The 20,696-nt window shown below is 36.8% G+C and overlaps 1 protein-coding gene across 2 annotated transcripts in view; it reads right to left on the reverse strand.

Moving 5' to 3' along the window:
• Positions 1-2,246: 2,246 nt before the first annotated feature.
• The window catches only part of LOC140325987 (cytochrome P450 1A1-like), a 24,654-nt gene continuing 6,204 nt past the window's right edge, over positions 2,247-20,696 (reverse strand). The window contains exons 2-8 of one of the 2 annotated variants that reach the window (XM_072404152.1): positions 12,859-12,969; positions 9,316-10,133; positions 8,018-8,141; positions 6,832-6,921; positions 5,372-5,495; positions 4,555-4,641; positions 2,247-3,931 (exon numbers count right to left, since the gene is read on the reverse strand). In XM_072404152.1, the coding sequence (XP_072260253.1) occupies positions 3,649-3,931; positions 4,555-4,641; positions 5,372-5,495; positions 6,832-6,921; positions 8,018-8,141; positions 9,316-10,133; positions 12,859-12,871 (1,539 nt within the window). In that variant the 5' untranslated portion in view covers positions 12,872-12,969 and the 3' untranslated portion in view covers positions 2,247-3,648. The remainder of the gene's footprint in view (positions 3,932-4,554; positions 4,642-5,371; positions 5,496-6,831; positions 6,922-8,017; positions 8,142-9,315; positions 10,134-12,858; positions 12,970-20,696) is intronic. The other variant, XM_072404153.1, reaches the window with a different exon arrangement.

The following is a 20,696-nucleotide window of genomic DNA, read 5'->3' on the forward strand; positions in this document are numbered from 1 at the left end:
ACCTCTTTGTTTGAAAAAATAATAATTTTAATAAATTAATTTTAATACATATAAATAAAATTGTGTCTAAAATGTATTAAATGTTTCTAAATCATTTTGCAATTAGCAACCAGCCTTTTTTATTTAAGTTATAGTTTGCTGGTTTTTATTTCTGACACCTTATTTGACACCTCAAGCTCCTTTTAACCTTTGGAAGAATAATTTAATTGGAGGGATAGGTATGTGGATAGGGTGAGTGGAAACTGCCCTACTCGGACAAAGCACATGGCTGCTCTAATACACCAATGATGTTGCACAAACATACTGTAAAAATATAACAATATTATAGGTTGTAATAATAACTTCTATTTTTTTCACATCTTAGTGTCTTGAGTCTCATATACCCCCCTGAATGTGTACTTTAATAAAGCTGAGAAATATTGCTGGAGGGGAAAAATACAATATAATGTACTTGCAATTGACCACTAGATAGATCAAAATCTACCGGTATTTCGCAAAGGCAACGCAAGTAGATCGCAGAGCCCTGCTTTTCAAAATAAACTTTACCGCATACTGGAGTTATTAAGTCCAAGTTTTTCTTGTTGGCAGACCATTATGACTTGGTCATTTTAAAAGTAGCTTGCAAGCCAAAAAGTGTGGGCACCCCTGCATTATACAGTATTGGGTAAACTACTAATTTGACACAAGCAGGAAACATAATTAATGTGCACATCATCATTTAATTTTTTCTTTTGTTCTGCTTTTTCAGTACTTTTACCCTTCGTCTCAATTTCCATACATATGGTATAATATAAAATATGTTGTTTTGGAGTTTTAATGATTTTTTAAGTTTTAATGTGAACACAGATATGCTAACTATATGAACTTATATATATATATATATATATATATATATATATATATATGTATGGCAGTATTGCGTGTGAATTGTTTTTTTTGTTTAACAATCTCAAGGAGGGTAAAATGTTCAGCTTATTAAAAGTGAATGTAAAGACAATGATAATATTTTTATAAAGTAGGGAAGTGTTAGACCTTCTGTTTTAATTGCTGTCTATGCTCCAAATTCTCCCAATAGAGACATTCATTATAGGAACAACTCTCTGGAGACAGAATAATAAAACATGAAAAAAAAATGTTTTATTTTTTCCTAATATTTCCCAATTCCATCATTTGGACACAGGGTGATACAATACTCTCTAGCAGGGCACAGACAGTAAAATATTCTGATGGAAATTCTATCCTTTCCCTGCTTTATTTAAAACTAAATAGTGGGCTCTCCAAAACACAGTCCTAGGGTATCTGAACTGATATCCTAGAGCAACCTTTGAAGGGACTCTTAAAATAAATTCCAGGTCTTGGGAAACCCCTACTATAATTAATATATCCACAGCTCATACTACTTTAGCATTAGTGGTTAGTGATCATTCCTTATCAATTTTTCATTGCTCAAAGTACCCCTAGCACCTTGTGGAGGAACTCTAGTTGAGAAATGTTGGCTTAGAGGTTTTGTTAAAAATACTGCACCGCTTGGAAATGTTAGATTTTTTTTTATTTTTACAATTTTAATTTTACATTTTAAAACACTTTACTGGTTCTAATGACAGGTTCACTTTTTATGCAATGTAAAAAATACCTTCTTTTTGGGGGGAGGGGCTTCTTGCTGCTGGGGAAATCAGCCATCTGCAGAAGGAAATTTTTCTTCATCGGGGGGGGGGGGGGGGGAAATGTTGATCTCACACAAGCGCAGTAAGATCTGCAAAGAAGGGGAAAGGAGATGGCAGCACATCACGCTTTCTAAATACTGGGGCTAAAAGGGATGCCAGGCAATGCGGAACCCAATCCAGGGAACCTCCAGAGGGATTGATGGATCTGCGAACGTAAATGTGAGTGAGTTTTTATCTTTAGTTTACTTCCGCTTTAATACAACCTCTTTAAACTCAGCTTAGATTGTTATTTTTGGTTTGGAGTAGAACAAGTAAATGATGCATTGAAAATAACAATAATGACAAGACAAGAGGCTGCTTTAGTTTACTCAATTATTAACAATTCATTTCAGAAATCAGAGTTACTTATCTTAAGGTAAAAAAAGAGTTTCAGGAAATGAAAAATTCCTCATTATGAGAACTTCATGAATGATTTGCCCTGAGAGGTATTTCCTCTGTTGTCATTTACTATAAAACTCTCAGAACACTTACACAGAACATTGACAATCCCCTCCAATAAAATAATTTCATGATTGATCTCTGTTTGTGAGATAAATACATAATTTGCCTTTATTTGGTCTCATTGAGAAATAAAATTACAGCAGAATGGTAGATGGCAGTCATAAGGAAATGTCAAGTACAAGGAAGGAAGAAATGAATCTAATCTATTTTCTCAATGGAATCATTTTTATCTTGATCCTAAAATTGTCTGGTATTTTACATGGGGGATACTCAGAGCCTATCTTGACTTTAAAAAAGATTTTTTTTTTTTTTACTTTACCTTATTTACCTTTAGTTCTACTTCAATTGGTAAATTGTCTGAATTTAAAATTACAAATTATTATACAAATAACTCTACTGTCTGGTCTCAGTAAAAATATTGAATCATCCGACAGCATATTTTGTTGATACATCAGTCCTTGGTTAAAAATAAGTCCTATACATATTGCACCGTTATTTTACTAAACATGTCAATATTTAGTTGTCAATTCACCAGTAAAGCTTCTCCACTTCAGCAATGTTTAGTATGACAGAAAGTAAAATGATACAACAAAGTTGGTGATAAGCAAAATTCATTTTCTTAAAATAATTTGAAAATCTGCATCTCAAAACCACAAAAATTAGAGTTTTACCATTTGGTACATATCCCCCACTGCCCTAACTCTTCCCCCCAGCTCCAACAATTTTAGTTTAAAATAATTGGGTGCTTAGCAAAAACTGAAAAAATCTGCCGACCGATTTAAAAATGTCTTTTTATGACTATATTATAATATAATATTATGACACTATATATGTATATATATATATATACACATATACCATTGCCTCATCAGTAGGAACTTGTTGGAGCCAGAATTTGGAACCAGTATGTTCCAGATCAGTTTGGCATGGTAATCAGCTATGAGGTGAGGGGTTAGAGCAGTGTTTCTCAACCTTTATAACAAGGGGAACCCCTTTCAGGTCTTCAGTGAACCCCTGCTATAATTTTTATACCCATAGTTCACAGTACATTAGTGTAGTGATAACTAGGAAGAATGCCTCTAATTTTTCTGCCCAATAGGAAGAATGTCTTTCTTACAGATAGCCAAAGAGATGATTGGTTTTAATAGTACATGACCCAAAAAGGCCAGACTACTCATTGCTCCGGGAATTCCTGGCAACACTGGAGGAACCCTGGTTGAGAAACACTGGGTTGGAGACAATTTCCATATGTGCAGGCATGACTATGTGCCTACTAATATGAGTTTCATCAAAAGAGCATCCTATGTTAGTGTAGCCTAAACTTAAAAAATAAAGTTTTCCTAAATACAATTCTTTTTACTGCTACTATAATTCTAAGTACTTCTCCACTGAAGCATTGTAGAATCAGTGTTGAAATTCCACCAGTATTCCAAATAGAATAAACATTTACAATATCATGATGTATTTGAATAAAATATATATTTTATGATCTAATTTCAACTTTAAGGTTGTAAGGCTTTGGTTTCATAGTTAATCCAAAAACTGGTGTTAGGTCCACAGTGTGTCCATGCTCCTTCACTAGGTGGAGTCGTTGCAGTACAGATGTGAGAATAATGAACATTTCATTCCGAGCCACGTCTTCTCCCACGCATTTTCTGACACCCATACCAAAAACTAACACTTTGTCTGTTAGGCTTTTATCAATATGTCCTGCCTCATTAAGGAACCTTTCTGGGATGAATAGGTCAGCATCTTTCCATATAGTCCTGCAAAATCAGACAAATTTGCTGAAAAAAAAAATACAATGATATACACTGGCAACATTCAGTCAGTGGAAGTAAAAATTGCCTCCGTGTCGGTGGGGGTAAAAAATGACCCTGAATCGGTGTCCAGTGGGAAGAGGAAATGCATTATAGAGACCATTGTTGGTATCAGTGGGAGTAAAAAGTACCCTATCATTGGTGTATTTCGAAAGAAAAGTGATCCATTGTTGGTCTCATTGGAAGTAATGGTGCCCCACCGTTGGTGTAATTATTATAAGGACATTTTCTTTGTATATGCTTGAGCTACTTGTCTACAAGCTAAATTATTACATGGCTTACAACTATACAGGCAATATTAGGCAGGAGATGACAATGCTGGCTAACCTCGTTGGATGTTGGAACATTATGTGTTCCAGTGACCAGCTTCAGCTTTTTGGGATCTTTCTCCACATCTGAAAAAAAGTTTCAATTTCAAGGACTTTTGAGGTACCACCATGCATTAATAATAATATTAACCTAATATAAAGCATATTTTAGCTTTGCACAATGGTAGTAAGGGTAGTAAGATGTGACATGTTAGCAGTTATCCTTTTTTTGTGTATTAATGAAAAAAAAACTTTACTTACGGATCATGGTTTACTTGGTACATATTCACAAATACTGAAGTATTTTTTGGAAGAAAGTAACCATTCAGTGTTGTATCCACAGTAGTACTAAAAAGAGGAAAACATGAATTAATGTACTTTTTATAAACTGCAGGCACAGGTGTCTCCTAAAATTGCATATGCCTAAACTTACATCCAGACATGGAAAAGCACTCCTTGATTCAATACAATACACTCATGAAAATTCTGCTACAGCTAGTAGAGATGCCTAAATGTGTTTTTCTTTTGGAAGGAGATGTGTTGCTTCACTCAATGCTGAAAGTCAATTACTATTGATATGCATAAATGATGAGGAAGCAAAGGGATAACATCATATTTGTTCTAATTGTCCAATGGCTAGCATTGGAGATCTTCACCTGAGTGTCTTTAATCATCATAATTGAAGGGGTTTAAAAGAAACCGGTACTACTGAGATCCTAAGTGCTGATTTATAGAGAAGAAAAAAGAAGATTCACCTAGTTTAGTGAATAAATTTATTCACTTTGGATACCTAAGTATGTACAAGGTAACTAAAAAGACAGATTGTTGCCTTTTACGTGGTTGGCTAATTCAAGTAAATACATTAATCTGTGCCTGTTGATTGGTTGAACTTAGTTAATTTTCTGTTAAACCCATTTCTCTTTTGGAAAGAACACTCCAGCGAACATATAAATAATATAGTAACAAAACTGATAAGTAGTCCAAAACAGATTTTCTTTGCATTAGTACATATAGTATATGCCTTTCTGCTTGTATGTGTGAATACATGAATTTGTATTCTGTTTTCATGTGTACATACCAGTGTGGAATTGTAAATGGTACAAATGATGCATGCCTCAGGACTTCATTGATAAATGCTTCTGTGTAATGCAAAACTTTTCTGTCAATAAATCTTGGTGATCTGCTGATTCCAATATTTTCATCTGTAAAAAAAAAATTAAAAAAATAGGTACACAGTGATATGTCGTGAACAAATTAATTCTTCTTCGTTTCCCCAACATTTAACCTGAGCATTTAAAAGCCTATGTTTGAAATTCACATGCATTCCAATGGGCTAGTCTACACCAGGGTGTTTCCTTGAGGCACATTTTTGAATGTTTAAGAAAACGCTGCATTTGAATGCTGCGTTTTAAAAACTAAAAAAGGTCAAAAAGCTCACAAATTATGTTAATGGAAGCATTTAAAGCCATTTTCACATGTTTATAGGTGTTTAATACCCTATTGTTGAAAACAATGAAGGCTTTTTCAGGAGTTTTGACAGTGTGGGATCCTCGGGTACTAAAGTGGAAATGAGGACAAGTCACCCAATTCACCTGTAGTGCTGAAAGGCTGGAAAAAGGAATCTCAGCCAATCAAGAGAGAGGTCCTATGAAGACATCAGCATGTCTTTTGCATACACATGGGTGCAGAACATCTCTCAAAGCTCTGCTAGGGCTGCCTGGAGCAATGTCCCCATACAACCTTTCCATTGATTGGAGAGGTCCTATAGTAGCAGGCTGTATGTGCACACTGCTACTGGAATTTCTAGCGGAGCTTTGGCATGTGTTCTGCACACACGCTTTAAAACACTTTGAAAAATGCATAAAAATGTATATTTTTAAACAGTACAAGTAGACCCAGCCTAAAGATCCCGAAATATCACTACAAAGAGTTTGATTTATAAAAGCTCTCCAAGGCAGGAGAGAATATACTTTATTCAGTGAACCTGGGTGATCTGGTAAACCTTGAATGGATTTCTTAAAATCATTTGTTAGCAAATGTTTTGAATCCTGGACCTGATCCACTCCAGTTTTTTGGATCACCCAGCTTCACTGATGCGTATACTCTCCAGCCTTGGAGAGCTTTAATAAATCAGGCCCATTGTCTCTAAATCATGGTTCAGTGTGTTCTTTTCTAGAAGTTTGATTAAATTCTGGCAAGGAGGGCAGTGGGAACTGAGCAGCAGGTGGAAAGTACTGAGTGAAATTGCAAAAGCTACTTCTCTAATATTTGAGGATACATTGTTTCACAGTGTTTGCAGATACACAGGCCATTGATGGCCTATGATAAAGCTCATTTACTGTTTTTTAAGTAAGTAAATACATGAATGTCCATAAGCTGGCTAAAGATTTACTTTCAACTGTCAAACCACTTGCCCTTTAGTAAGGCTAACTGCTTTATATGTGATAACATCTGTACTTACTATAATGCTATAATATTAGAAGAGCTTTTGGTTATAGTTTTGCAACCTAAAACTGCTATATATTATTAATGTTTTACCTATTTCCTTGTGAATTATGTCTTGTATCTCTGGATACTTCAGTATGTACAAGATACACCACAGGAGTCCAGAGGATATGGTGTCAAATCCTAAAAAGAATACAATAAAACAATAGTAATATTAAAAATGTAGCTAAGAATACTGCAACAATGTTACCAACATTCAATAAAATATTTACTTTTTAGCAAGTTCCTAATAACTATAAAAACCATGGTGGTGTTTTTGAATAACTCAGCTCTCCATATAAAACAAGAGTGCATTCTATTGATGGCTATCTCATGAGAAACAGTTATACATTTCAAATTCTTTTAGAGCAATTGACCAACAGACTTACTATGTGTGGTACATAAACTATTCTGTCAGAGGACCTGATAGGTAAACAACCTATAGATCTGAACCAAACTTCTATTTCTAGTATTTTTGTTTTCAATCCAATATTGGATCCAAAAAATTATTGGATTTGAGGATAATTTGTCAATTAGGCAGCCAACTGATCATATTCAATTGATTTTAGTCTTTAGTCAAATATGGAGTTATGGAACCTGTTGGTTAATTTTGAGTCAAAGTGAGTTGAGTTGTGTGTACAAATGATTGATAAAAGACCTTTACAATTCTCATCACTTTCCGACCAAAGAAAGCAACTAAAGGTGCAAAATACTGCATGTATGTGCTTGTGCAGATTTGAAACTTTTGACTGATTGATCACTGGTCAGGAGCCTAATTAGAGAAACCCTTTTGAGCAAAATAGTTCTAGCTACTGCCTAATGTATTAGCAATAAATAAAAAAATTGTATGCACTTGTAAGAGGGCTAAATAGGATTATTACATTTGCCAAACCTTCGAAGAGATTCTAGAATGAATTTATAATCCTTTCGTCCTGGAAATTGCTGTGGGATTTCCATCTCTATTTATCAGAAGAAGCCTATGACTGTGTGGAAAGGTGGACATTTTTCTTTAGTTCCTTGCTTCCTATAGCTTTATCTTTGGACAGATAAATTTACATGTTGTTTGGGTATTCATATGAAAATCATATGTACAATTGATACTACACAAACAAAGCAAATATTTCCCTTGTCTTTGTAAACAGGCCACCTGGGTCAAACCACAATATATTTAAAGGAACAAAAATATAAATTGTGCACTTTGTAATTACTTAATAGGCTGTAAGATATAACTTAACATCACCTGCACCAAATATGTCATTCACCGTGATTATAATCTGTTCATCGGTCAGTTTTTGATGTTTATCCAAAGTGTTTTTGTTTTTGCAGAGCTGAATAAGAGCATCTGTTATATCTCTGATATTATTCTGGAATGCAAAAGAGAATAATGTTAACAGTTGAAATAATGATGTATATATAAAAATTTTAAGTTATGCTAACTCTGCATTGTTTATGCATTCAGATTGCATTCCCGGTAAGCACCCCAGAAGCCACCAACTCAAATTACTATGATTTTTAGTTTTAGGAGGCTCCGTGAATGTCACATGACATATGTCATATAGACTTATATCAGATATCAGGGGGTCACTGATAAGTGATAACTGTCAATTTTTTTAGTAGGGATGAGCGAGCGAGTTTTTAAAATTCGATCTCGTGGCTAATTCAGACGTTCTCGCTTACCGAAATTGTAAGCGAGAATGGCCGGTGTAAATTAACTAGAGGTGCCCTGGAAATCCACTGCAATCCCCTGACTCTAGAGGTTAATTAACCTCTAGTGCCCAGGGATCACACACAGGATTGAATGAATGCAGCCCTGAAAATCCACTGCGTTCCCAAGCACTACAGGGTTATTTACCTTTAGTGTTGGGGATCGCACACATGATTCCCAGGGCTGCATAATGAATGCAGCCCTGGAAATCCACTGCGATGCCCGGGCACTAGAGGACAATTAACCTCTAGTGCTTGGGGATCACACACAGGAAGATTCACAGGGCTGCATGAATGAATGCAGCTTTGGACATCTATCTATTGATTTCCTGGAACTTCCAATGGGTTCGCGAAATCGGTTCACTGAAATTTCTCGAACCCATCAGAAGTTCAAGGAAATGTTCTCGGTCATGCCTATTTGTTAGTATCCATTTACAATATTTTAACAGGCTCACAGCTTTCCTTACCTTTGTATCTAACCCTGCTTGGATCCTCTCTATACCAGGTGCCCCCTTCTTCTGGAAGCTTTGATTTTATATAGATAGAATGTCTTTTTTTCCAGTTTACGATTTGATTACAAAAAATTTTAAATTTATCATACAAGTATCGTGTTGTGTCACTAAAATCTCTTTTTAGGAATTTAAATAAGGAAAGGAAAATTTGCTTTACTTCCTGTATCTGGCTCAGGTAACTTGAGTAGATGCTTTTTTAGGATGAATAGCAGCATAAAAACATAGTTACTATAAAAACGTGTTGATAGAGTCAACACAAACAAATATTAAAACTATGATCCTTTATTTTATCCTAACAGGTAAATTGTTTATGGACTCTTACCTCATCATGTGACTCATAGTGATCTTGTACTGATGTAGCAATGAAATCATTTAAAGCGCCAATGAATTTCTTTAGTTCATTTAGGGCAGATGATGGGAAATATTTAAAAACTGGAATAAAATCTGCTAGAAGTCCTGCCCCTGATAATCTTTGGAGATCATGGTTTAGTTCAACAATTTTGAGAAACTCTTTGTCATGATGGTTATATCTCTTACCAAAACACAAGGCACACACAACATTGGCAACTGTAATTGTTACAAGGGGGAGAGGATTAAAACTTCCTTCTTTCGCTGACATTTGTATCATACTGTTAACAAGTTCTGATGCTTCAGCCGAAACGTATTCTTCCAGACGACAACAGCAGTTTGATGAACTGGCTGCTTCTTTTGAAAAAGACTTTAAAGCATTTATCATTATCTTCTTATGTACTTTCCATGCTTCTCCATACTTCTCTGAAAAAGTCATACTTTGTCCATTGGCCAGAAGAGAAAAAGAATAGAATTTTGGTCTGTCTGCAAATTGTTCTCCTTGTTTACCAAGAACCTTTCTCACTGTGTCAGATCCACTTACAACAACTATGGGCATCATGCCCAGTTTGATGAGGAAGACATCTCCAAATTTTCTTCTCATCTCAGTAAGAGAAATATGAGCTTGATCTCCAAGCTGAAAAAAGTTCCCTATAATAGGTAGTGACCATGGACCTGGCAAAGCCAGTATCCCTTTTTTGCATGATCTCAGTACAAGCAAAACAGTTATTATTGTAATTAGAACCATGGTAACTTCAAATTGTAAAGAGTCTCCAAACAATTTCTTCAAATCTGTAAAAAAACAAAGTCTGAATTATATTCCATACAGGTTTTATTGCTACAGGTAGTGTTTTTCCATAAACAGTCTAATCATTATCATTATCTCTTTAAAAGGACTGGTTCACATGGACAGTTAAGGGGCAGTTGACACCCAATCAGCAACAACTGCCAATAAGTACTACAACAAAAAGAAAGAGGAACCCCTGCTATAATGACTATATCCACAGTTTACAGTACATTACTGTTGTGGTCAGTAGAAAAAATGCCTCTTTTATTGCTGGCCATTGGGAAGGCTGCTATCTTACTTATAGCCAGAATTAATAATTGGAGTCTGCTAAACTGACCTAAGAGTCACAAATTGCCTATTACCCCAAGCAACCTCTGGAGGAACCCTAGGATTTTTGGAGCTGTTCATGACCACTGACTACAGCCTACTAAAATGCTTTAATGCTTAAGTGTGCCATCCTTTATACTTTATTGCATCCTTGTCATAAAAGTATTTAAAAAGTTTTCTAAACAATCTAAAGAGGTTCATTTCTCCTCTCTCCTTTTTTGGTGTTGCTTGCTCTGAGTATAAGAAGCAAATGCATTCAATACGTTTTTCCACATTTCTCCACTGTCACTTCCAAATACAGTCATAATACAGTTGCAAGAGCACATAATACACAACTTTGATTATTTTACATAAAAGTAATAAAAGAAGATACCTAAAAAAAACTTAAAATGATAACATGCATTACAAATCTAAAAGCACATAGAAATATACTCTATTTATAATTTACAAAATGTACAAATGTCACTCTAAGCGTGACACTAAGTACCCTTTAATCTGAAATACCTATCTAGGACCAGTTGACACCAGACTCTGCATTACACCAGATTACACCAGACTCTGCATTACATCAACATGCATAATGTGTATGTCATTGTGCCTTATAAATGTAAAGGTATGGTTCAATGCGAATGTTTTCAAGGGACATAATTTATTGTGATACACTTTTACGAATCTTTTAACAGCAGCTTTCACTGAGGCCATTTGGTCAGATCAAAAAAAAAAAAAAGAAAAATGTTTGCAGTTTAAGAATTCCCAAAGCCAGATAATGTAACTGCATCTCTGTACAAATTCAACACCTAATATCTGTTACTCCAAGGTCCACTTTGATTAATTAATGTCTGTGTATTTATTTTTACTCAGGTCCACTCTATCATATTATTTCCGGCCAGGGGTCAAACAGACCCCATCCTACAGCCCTATCCTTCCCAGAAGGGAAATGTAGGCACACCCTTTCATTTTTGTTCTGAGAGTAACACTTTACTTATTGTAAAGCTCAACAATAATGCCTGATGTCCTGGGCACAAGGAATTAAAAGGAAGGGGAAGTACTTCAATAACTATTGACTCGGATTCAAAGTTGAATATTAGGCCTCAGTTGAGTCAGTGGCGGGAAGCTCCATAAACCCCTTGGGTGGCCATTAAATTGGCTCTGGATTAAATTTGTTTGAAGATTCACGACTGAGTACTACAAAGGGTTTTTTTGGATTTAATTATATTTACTGGTTTATTTACATGCTTACTCTGACATATCATGTGGCTACTATATATATGTCACTGTGTCATGGGGGGATGGTGGACCCTCCATGTCACCAGCCTAGTTGGCAGAGACTACAGAAAGTTAGTTTTGCTTTTTTACGTAACAAACCACTCCAACCTTAAATATAGTTATTTTTTAAATAATAAACTTTTTTTTTAGCTAAGTGCTATCTCTCTACCTTTTTGTTATGAAAGATACATTGCACTTGTAAAACATTGCATGTAAATCAGCCCTAATGGCCTTCTTTAGGGGCTGCTGCTCACTTGACTTCCTTTGGCATACATGTTGTTGGGTTTTAGACCTAAAACTGTTTTGACTAACTAGTCTTTGGTATACAGTTGATACCACTTGAATTGTGCCTGCATTTTTATAAAATGAAATTTGATCACTATAATACTGTAACTGATATTAAATTGTGTCTAATTTCTCTCTAACAGCAATTTTTCTCTTCCCTCCCCTACATCCACAGAACACAATATATGCTCCAAAGCTTTTATTGTGTGAGAGTGCACTTTACTCCCTTGTCAAGCTTGTACTTTGATTTTAAAACTAAAGGAGAGATTTATGAATGTAGCAATAATAAAGCATAATTCACAAGGCCGTTGATCATTAATTATCTGCAAGCCTATATGTTTTAGACAGGAGGTCTCTTCCAGTGCTGCGTCTGATTCTCACTGATCAGTTCATCCACAAAAAATAAAGTCTCCAATATATGACACAAAATTGCTCTGGAAAAACATATGTATTTATCATATGAGAACATTTAATTACAGAAAGGTATACATGGTGTCAGCAAAACATTTTAAGGTGATTGTTAACTATGCACCAAAATCTGAATTCTATGTATTGGTTATCCTAATTCAGTTTGTCACTGATGTCACAATAAATCAAGACATAGCAAAAAATACAACTGCATAGCAAACATGCAGTGAAACATAATACTAGAGAATACTGAGTTATGTAACAATCACATGTTAACTCTTGTCATTTACTCCCACCTATTTCTTAATAGTCTCAGAAGTTAGTTATGCTTCTGCTTCTGTATGCTTCTGGACAACCTGAATGTGTACTAGCAAAATGAAAAATTATCAAAAGTGTATAAATGGGGATAAAAACAAAATGTGAAAAAGAAAGAAAACTATTTACCTGACGCCATCATTATGATCTTTGAATCTCCAGTTAGAAAGTCAAAACATAGATACGTTGAGTGTTCCTTTCTATGAATGCCTTTCGTCAAACTGGTTAGACCTGTTCCTGCTGAAACATTCAATTGAAGCAGATTTCAAACTCATTTCCCATTATACTCTCCCTTTTTTCCTAACATACTAGTTTTTGCTGCTTGTTTAAACTTCCTGTGGGAGAACTGTTTCTTGCATAGCCATGCATTTGTAGATCTGTTTTATCTACTGTTTACATACTGTGTATGGTTGACCTTTGCCTTTTACTGTGTTTTATTGCCATATATGAAAGGTTATGCATTTCAAAAATCATATGCCAGTGCAAAATGTAATTTTTGGGTTTGCTTTCCAGAATCACCTTTTTTCAAAGCCAGGAAGGTATTTACTTATGTTAATTTGCAATAACTAATTGCAATGTAATATAACTAGCCGATTATTATATTTGGTCACTGTTAAATTAAGTATTGAAATGTGAAGATCACAACATAACGCAGAATAAAAGCAAGATTCCAGTGCTTACAAGCAGCATTCAGCACCATTACCTGATGTGTTATGCTGCTTGTAAGGCTACAGTATTAATATTTTTTTAATATTTATATAACACTGTTATCTTTTGTGGCAACATGCAATACATAGTACTGTGAAAAATCAATCATTCGAGTATGAAAAAGGTGACTAGAAACAAGGATGTCATTACACAGTGACAATTGAATTTAGAATGAACTGGAGAAAAGTGCAGGTATATAAGGGGAAATCAGAATGTGCAGACTTTGTAAGTAAGGGTTAGAATTTTGAATTACGTAATAGGCAACCAGTAGAGGTTCCAGTGATATATTAAAGCTCCTACTTTCTGCTCATTTAAAAGAGCACTCAAAACCTATTTTTTCAAACTTGCCTACCTGGCTTCTTCTGTCATTTGAAACCATCACTACTTTCTAGAGCTGCTCCAACTCTCTGGAATGGTCTTCCTCGTCCTATTCGGCTTGCTCCTACTTTCTGCTCATTTAAAAGAGCACTCAAAGAGGTCAGGGCTGGCAGAGTTCAAGCAGGGTGAGTTTCAGACCAGGTCACTAAGGTAATGACAAACAGATAAACTTCAAACCACATAAAGACACACCCAAGCACACTGTGTTAACAGAGGCTATATCGGGCAATGGTGTACAGGACAGGCTCTCCTTAAATGGCCAGGATGACCAATGACCTTGCGCCACCTGGCACCGTGTGATAGGAGACTAAGTAAATCCCCTGCGGCTGATTGGCCGCAGGGAATTCAAACTAACTATGTCCTGCCCCGGGGCGAGGCAGCCGAGTGCCACGCCCTCGGTAGGTACAAGAGGGACGCATAGTAACACGCGGACCTCTTCCCACAGCACCCCTAGGACGTGCACTACTTTGCACTTGCAAAGGAGTGCTGAGAGCAGGAATATCATTAACCACATCTAAAGGGATGCAAGGGCTGCTGCCTGGCTGAACAGTAGTTTGGCCAGGACGGATCCCTCTGCCTGCAGAGACAGACAAGCTGTGAGCAGAGCAGCAGCCTCGGCCATGCTGCCTGCTACAGCGCCGTCTCCCTCTGTGGCTTGGAACCCCAGGGACACCGCGGGCTCGCAGGATGGGTAAGTTCCTTACAATGGCAAGCTTTAGTGGGTCAATTATTATCACTGTTTGCTACATTTACTCTCACTTCTATATAAATAATCCTGGCCATCAAGTAGCCATCACACGTGGTTTAGTAGGCTAAGTCTACACTGACTTTAAATGTAAGCACTTTTAATAGCTTATACAGCAAAAAGAGCAAAAAATATTATACTTTCTTCACGGCCCATCAAGAATATGCTCTGGTATGGACTGTCCCCTTGGAATGAATATAAACTTTAAACATGGGTGTTTAAATGTTTGGGTACATGCTAGAGAAACTGTCCGTGTAGACTTTACAATAAATATTGATTTTTTTTATGTGATTGTACAGAAAGTACACACAATGTCTGTCATATATGTGAATTTTCATTCTGTCCTACACATGGGCTCAATGAAAAACTGCTGTACATTCTTTTAGAGGGGGCCCTTTTGGGTGGCCCTCTTTTAGAGAGGACCTTTGCTCATCTTCCCTCGATTGAACTCAATAGTGATGTGTGTACAGTGTGAAAGAAAGAACCTTTCCAGCTACATTAATCTAACGTGTGTACATAGACATGTACAGGTAGTCCCCGGGTTACATACAAGTTAGGGACTGTAGGTTTGTTCTTAAGTTGAATTTGTATGTAAGTCAGAAGAGGTACATTATTTTAATTAATGCAATTAGGACAGATGTTTTTTTTCAACATATTATTAGGCAGCGTGGTGTCAGTTACTGTATAAAGTACTCACTGTGCGTTAATCACACAGAAAGGAAAAAAACTAAGCAAAAAAATGTATGGAGCCTAGACATTCATTTCCTTATTACCTTCTGGAGCAAGCTGTGCTTTGATTAGCAAAAAGAATCAACTAAGGAGTTTGTCTTGGTCATTACAAGATGTTACAAAAAAGCAAAAGATTTCTTCTGCAAGTCATGTGAACCGCTCCCTCCCCCCATCAAGCCTCTGTCCTGCACAGGAACGAGCAGGGAAGCCCCATTCATATCCAGGAGTCGTCCGTATGTTGGATGTCCTCAACTCGGGGACTACCTGTATACCTAATTTGTGAAGGCTGTTAATGATACTAAAATGTAATCTTAAAGGCCCACAAATTGGTGAATTTGCTGTAAGAGGGAGGTTCACTGGCAAGCCTGTCATGCTCCAAAGGGTTTTGAGGTTCTTGTTAAACAGTACATATAGTTTATTAAATGTAACCTTTTTTTAAGAAAAGCATGGTCAATTTTATCTTAACCTAAAAGTGGTTACAGTTAATTGATTATATATTATTAGAATACTGGTGCGTTGTGTGCAAAGTAGACACTTCACAATTGCATTTGATTTTTTTTCTTTCCTACTATGATTTAGGAAAAAAGGTTGCAGTAAGTAAACTTAGACAATACTTGCAGAGAGTACACCTTGTTCTCAGCAAAAATACATGAAACATGTAACAATCACTCCAGGATAAAGGTCCTGTTTATTATAAAAAAAACATCATATATAAGTAGGCATAGGGCTGTATATCACATCTCTAGATGATATCCAAATCCCTAAATGCATTAGAGGAAGTAAATTTTTATCTTGTGATGCAATATATGTGCGTATGAATAATTGTATGTGGTGCTTGTATAATACGAAATCTAAAAGTTGACTATAAAGTTTGCCATACATAGACAGTTTCTCTTCAAAACTAACTGCTAAGAGTCTTACTATGCTTCTCTTTTGGCATTTTGTAGGGAAAAGGTAACAAATATCAATACGATAGAAAACATTTAGTCTTTGGTCAGCTATGGCAGCCACCATGTTTCCCCTTCAGACAGCTTCCTTTGGCATATCCTGTAGTCATTTATATGTTAACTGCAATCAGCCCAACTTCCAACTTCCGCATTTGTTTAGGGCGGATAGACCTTTTTTTTTATATTCTTTAATTAAAATTATTTTTAGATGGCTTTTAAAATCTGTCTTCCTAGAACAGTAGTTAAGTGAATCTTCTGGACTAAGGTTTTAAATATTTTGTATGGAAACATCATATTTGTTGTGCTCTAAATGCAATGCTTTTTTTTAAAAGAAATAATTACCCACTTGTGAAATAATTCACTTATCTGAAGGAGGCTGTTCTTTTATTAAAGGTATAATCTGAGGATTGATGGACTCAGCCAGGCACAACCAAGAAATTACTGATATGATTTAGTTTTAAATCATTTAGATTTTTTTTGTAAGTGTTTTAATCAAACATGCAACTGGATCATTTGACCAGGAGATTTTAAAACTTCTATTGATCCAGGAATATGATTGATCTAGTGAGCCCCCCATCTACTTTCAAAAACAAGGTTAAATACTAAATTAGCTAAAAAAAATTTTATGCACTAAATTAGACGATTGTAAGATCCAATTAAATATCTGCAAAGTAGTATACACAAATACATGCATGGCATTCAGAAATTTCCTTAAAGACCAACTTCAGTGGTGCTAGGGAATAAATAATTTAATATTGGTTTGAATATTGCAATACATGTTGAAGCTCAACTTTATCTAATTCCTTTCTGACCAGGTACTACACTGCTGTGCAAAATACCAAATACTTACCTAATTCTAGCATACATTATTGGACATAGAGTGCAAATAGGGAGTAGAGAGCCTTGTAGGGATGGACAAGAATGCCTCTTTTTGCAAAAATTTCCCTGTACTTCCTATGGGTCCGAAAAGTTTCAGTTTTTGGAATTTTATTGAATTGCAGGTTCCCACTCTGTACTTATCAATACAGCCCAGGGAGCGTGGCAACCTGCAGTCACAGCTGATTGGAAGCACGTGAGTGCCTCCAATCAGCTGTGACTGCAGGCGAACTCCAGATGAACTCTCAATGGAGTTTCATCTGAGTTCAGTTCCCATGGTCACCGGGCTGTACTTTTCATTAGTAAGTACAGCCCAGTGACCGTGTGAACCTGTGGTCACAGCTGATTGGAGGCACATGGGTGATAATCAGGAAAGAATGTGATTTACACTGCTAGTGTCATCCTACTAGCTTTGCCAATTGATGTTGAACCTGGAACTATGCAGGCACTTTCAGAGGGAAGGTCAATTATTGAAAACACAATCAAACCTTAACAACCACTGGAGGAACTCTAGGGTTCAAAGAAACCCTGGTTAAGAATAGCTATCTAAATGTATGAACTTGTACCCAGAAGCTCAAAAGAGTCATCATAGTTGTATGATTCCTACCATTCTGAGATAGAGACGTCATCAAAATCACTGATCCTGGGAACTGAACAGAACAGCAAAGTACAGTTTTAAATGTCATAGAGGGACCTGCAGTTTTCAATTGTAGTCAGAAAAGCTCAGTTCATCTTGCCCTTTGGCTCAGTTGTTATATATACTTTTGGGGGGAAGGGGGATTGTTGGGAGTTATTTTGTTTCCTATATATTGGTGTGCTTGGAAAAATGTGTATGTATTGGATAGACATAATGCTGATAGTTATAATGAGACGTTAATGAGTTTATCAAGGACATAAGATAAAGGGCACCAGCGCAATGAATAATTATAAAAAAAAATGTATTATATGTGATATAATCAGGAATGTCTAAAGGTATTATTTTCTTCTTGATCTGTGAGCAAATGACGTTTACACCCAAATTACTTGATTGTCCAGCCAATAGGACTACTACACGTTTTAATTTAGTTATAGGTACAGTTTATATCAGTGGTCACCAAGCGCCCACTGGTGATCCATGAGAAAATTTTGGTGGTCTGTGGCTCTGGCTGGTGCGCCCCCATGCAGGGTCAGGAGGAGGACCCTTCTAGGAGGACGCACTGGCCAGAGCCGCAGACCATGTCTCCTGTTCGGACCGCAGGCTCATGGAAGTGGGAGGGTTGTGTCTCTGGAGTGGGCGGTTTCTGGCATTGTGAAGTCACTAATGAATAAATAAATCTGTTCATATATTTTAGTAAATTTTAATCTTCAAAATTTCAGTGCAGATTTATAACAGAGTGATTCTTTTAGTGTTTCAAAATTTGTCATGTAGATCATTTGAAGCAAAAAGGTAACAAAATGGTCATAAATGATAGTCTTTTTTTATTCACACAAAGATGTGACCCTGGTGCACTTGTACATTAAATAAAAAACTAAATAGCTCCCCCTTGTGCTCATTATAATTGGCAGAATGAGTTATAATTTTACCCGATCTAAGTTAAAAATAAGTAAAAAGTCATGGGAATATTGTACCATCACGTACAAGATATTGAATGACTGGACTGTTTTTTTCTACAGCAGTGAAATCTGTTACATTTGTAGAGTAGAACAATACATACACAACATAATTATTTTGTTTTAGAACACTAGTTTATTATCAGGTATCAGCAGCCAGAAGTGGAGCTTTAAGAGGTAATTGAAAATAATGGGTAATGGAATAGTTTATTTTATGTCATAGAATAAAAAAAATCCTTAGGCGCGCACACACGATGCATGAACGAGTGCTGTACATACAGTACCGTTTTGCTCCATGGAGAGGGGAGGAGGAGATCGACGGAATGGCACCCTGCTGGGCGCTCTCCCCCTTCCCTTGCATTAGGATCGCTCGTCGTTCATCGTTCGTGGATCTGCCAGGATGGATCCACGGACATTGAACGACGCTGGCTGTACACACGCCAGATTCTCGCCCGAAGCCGATTATCGGGCGAGAAAAATTTGACGTGTGTATGTAGCTTTAGGCTATACTACACCTACTTGTTTGGGTGCATTTAAGGATTATGGGTTTCAGTGAGGAGCAGGGTACTATGCCAGGAGCAACACCAGTTATTGAGTATGCAGTTATGTGGAAGAAACTTAATATGTTCTGATATATTTGCACTTTGTGGGTTGAAATTCCAATTCACAAATGTACATATTACAGTTGGAAGTAACTATATTCTTTGGGCTCTATTTATAAACCAGGGAATCTGACATTCTCCCAAACATTACCTTGTGGGAATCAATTACTGCCATTGTAACAGATGAATTTGGAAGATTACCACAAGGTAATGTCTGAGGGAATGTCACATTTAGTTTTATAAATAGAGCCCTTTGAGTTTTTAAGAGGTTAAAGGAACAATGTAGACTTTGTGTCAGGACGCCACTGCGCAGGGTGGTGGACCCACCGTGTCACTAGCCCAGTGGGTAGAGACGTGCATGGGGCACAAAGTTCAAGCAACAGCTCGATTTTTTTCAGAGCCTTTAGAGGTGAGGTTGTTGTGCTGTGAGCTGCTGCCAGGTTGTCGCCCCCATGCCCGCCAACGCAGGTGACTGCTGACAGGCAGGAACAAGCATGGTGCTGAAGCAAGAGACAGAGAGTGGTCAGATAAGCCATAGGTTAGGGCAGGCAGTGATAAGGAATAGCGAGAGGTCAAGCCGGGAACAGAAGACAGACTGGGCCAGAAAGGAACCTGGGAGCAGAACCAAAAAGAATTCCTTGTCCAGGCAACTTCCTGTTGCCAGCCACTTCTTTATAAAGGGGATGTCATGTGATGTTTGGGAGACAGACTTTTAACCCACCAGCAGAGGGAGTGCTGGTGAGGAGACATTTTCCAGTGTTGTTCGCATGCTTGCCAGCAGATGTGTATCTGTGGAACACTCTAGTCCTCTCCGGTAAAGGGGCAGCTGATGGAGGGTCATATGACCTGGACTAAGAAGTGAGCAGGGGCTTGGATCCTGAAGGAGAGCTGGTGCTGGCAGCTGGGGAATACAAGTAAAGGGAGCCTGAAGGAGGCAGAGATTCCCTGGACACTTTGGACCTGATTTATTAAAGCTCTCCAAGACTGGTGAAGATACACTTTCATCAGTGAAGCTGGGTGATCCAACAAACCTGTAACAGATTTCTTTCTATTCAAAAAGTAGTTTGCTATTTGTTGGCAAATGTTTTCAATCCTGGACCAGATTCACTCCAGGTTTGCCGTGTCATCATATTCACTGATGCAAGTGTATCCTCTCCAGGAGAGCTTTAATAGATCAGGTCCTTTGTCTCAAAAAAAATGTGGATTCAAATCACCATTCATAAATGTACACACTATTACTAAAAGTAACTACCCTGTTTCCCCGATTATAAGGCACTCTCTTATATTTTTTGAAATGCCAAAATATGCCCTGGGTCTTATTTTCAGGGGATGTCTTATTTTTCCATGAAGAAGACTACAGTACACATTTATTGTTGAAAGTCACTCATGATC

The sequence above is a fragment of the Pyxicephalus adspersus genome, chromosome 3 (assembly GCF_032062135.1).
Source record: "Pyxicephalus adspersus chromosome 3, UCB_Pads_2.0, whole genome shotgun sequence".
Classification (NCBI taxonomy): Eukaryota; Metazoa; Chordata; class Amphibia; order Anura; family Pyxicephalidae; genus Pyxicephalus; species Pyxicephalus adspersus.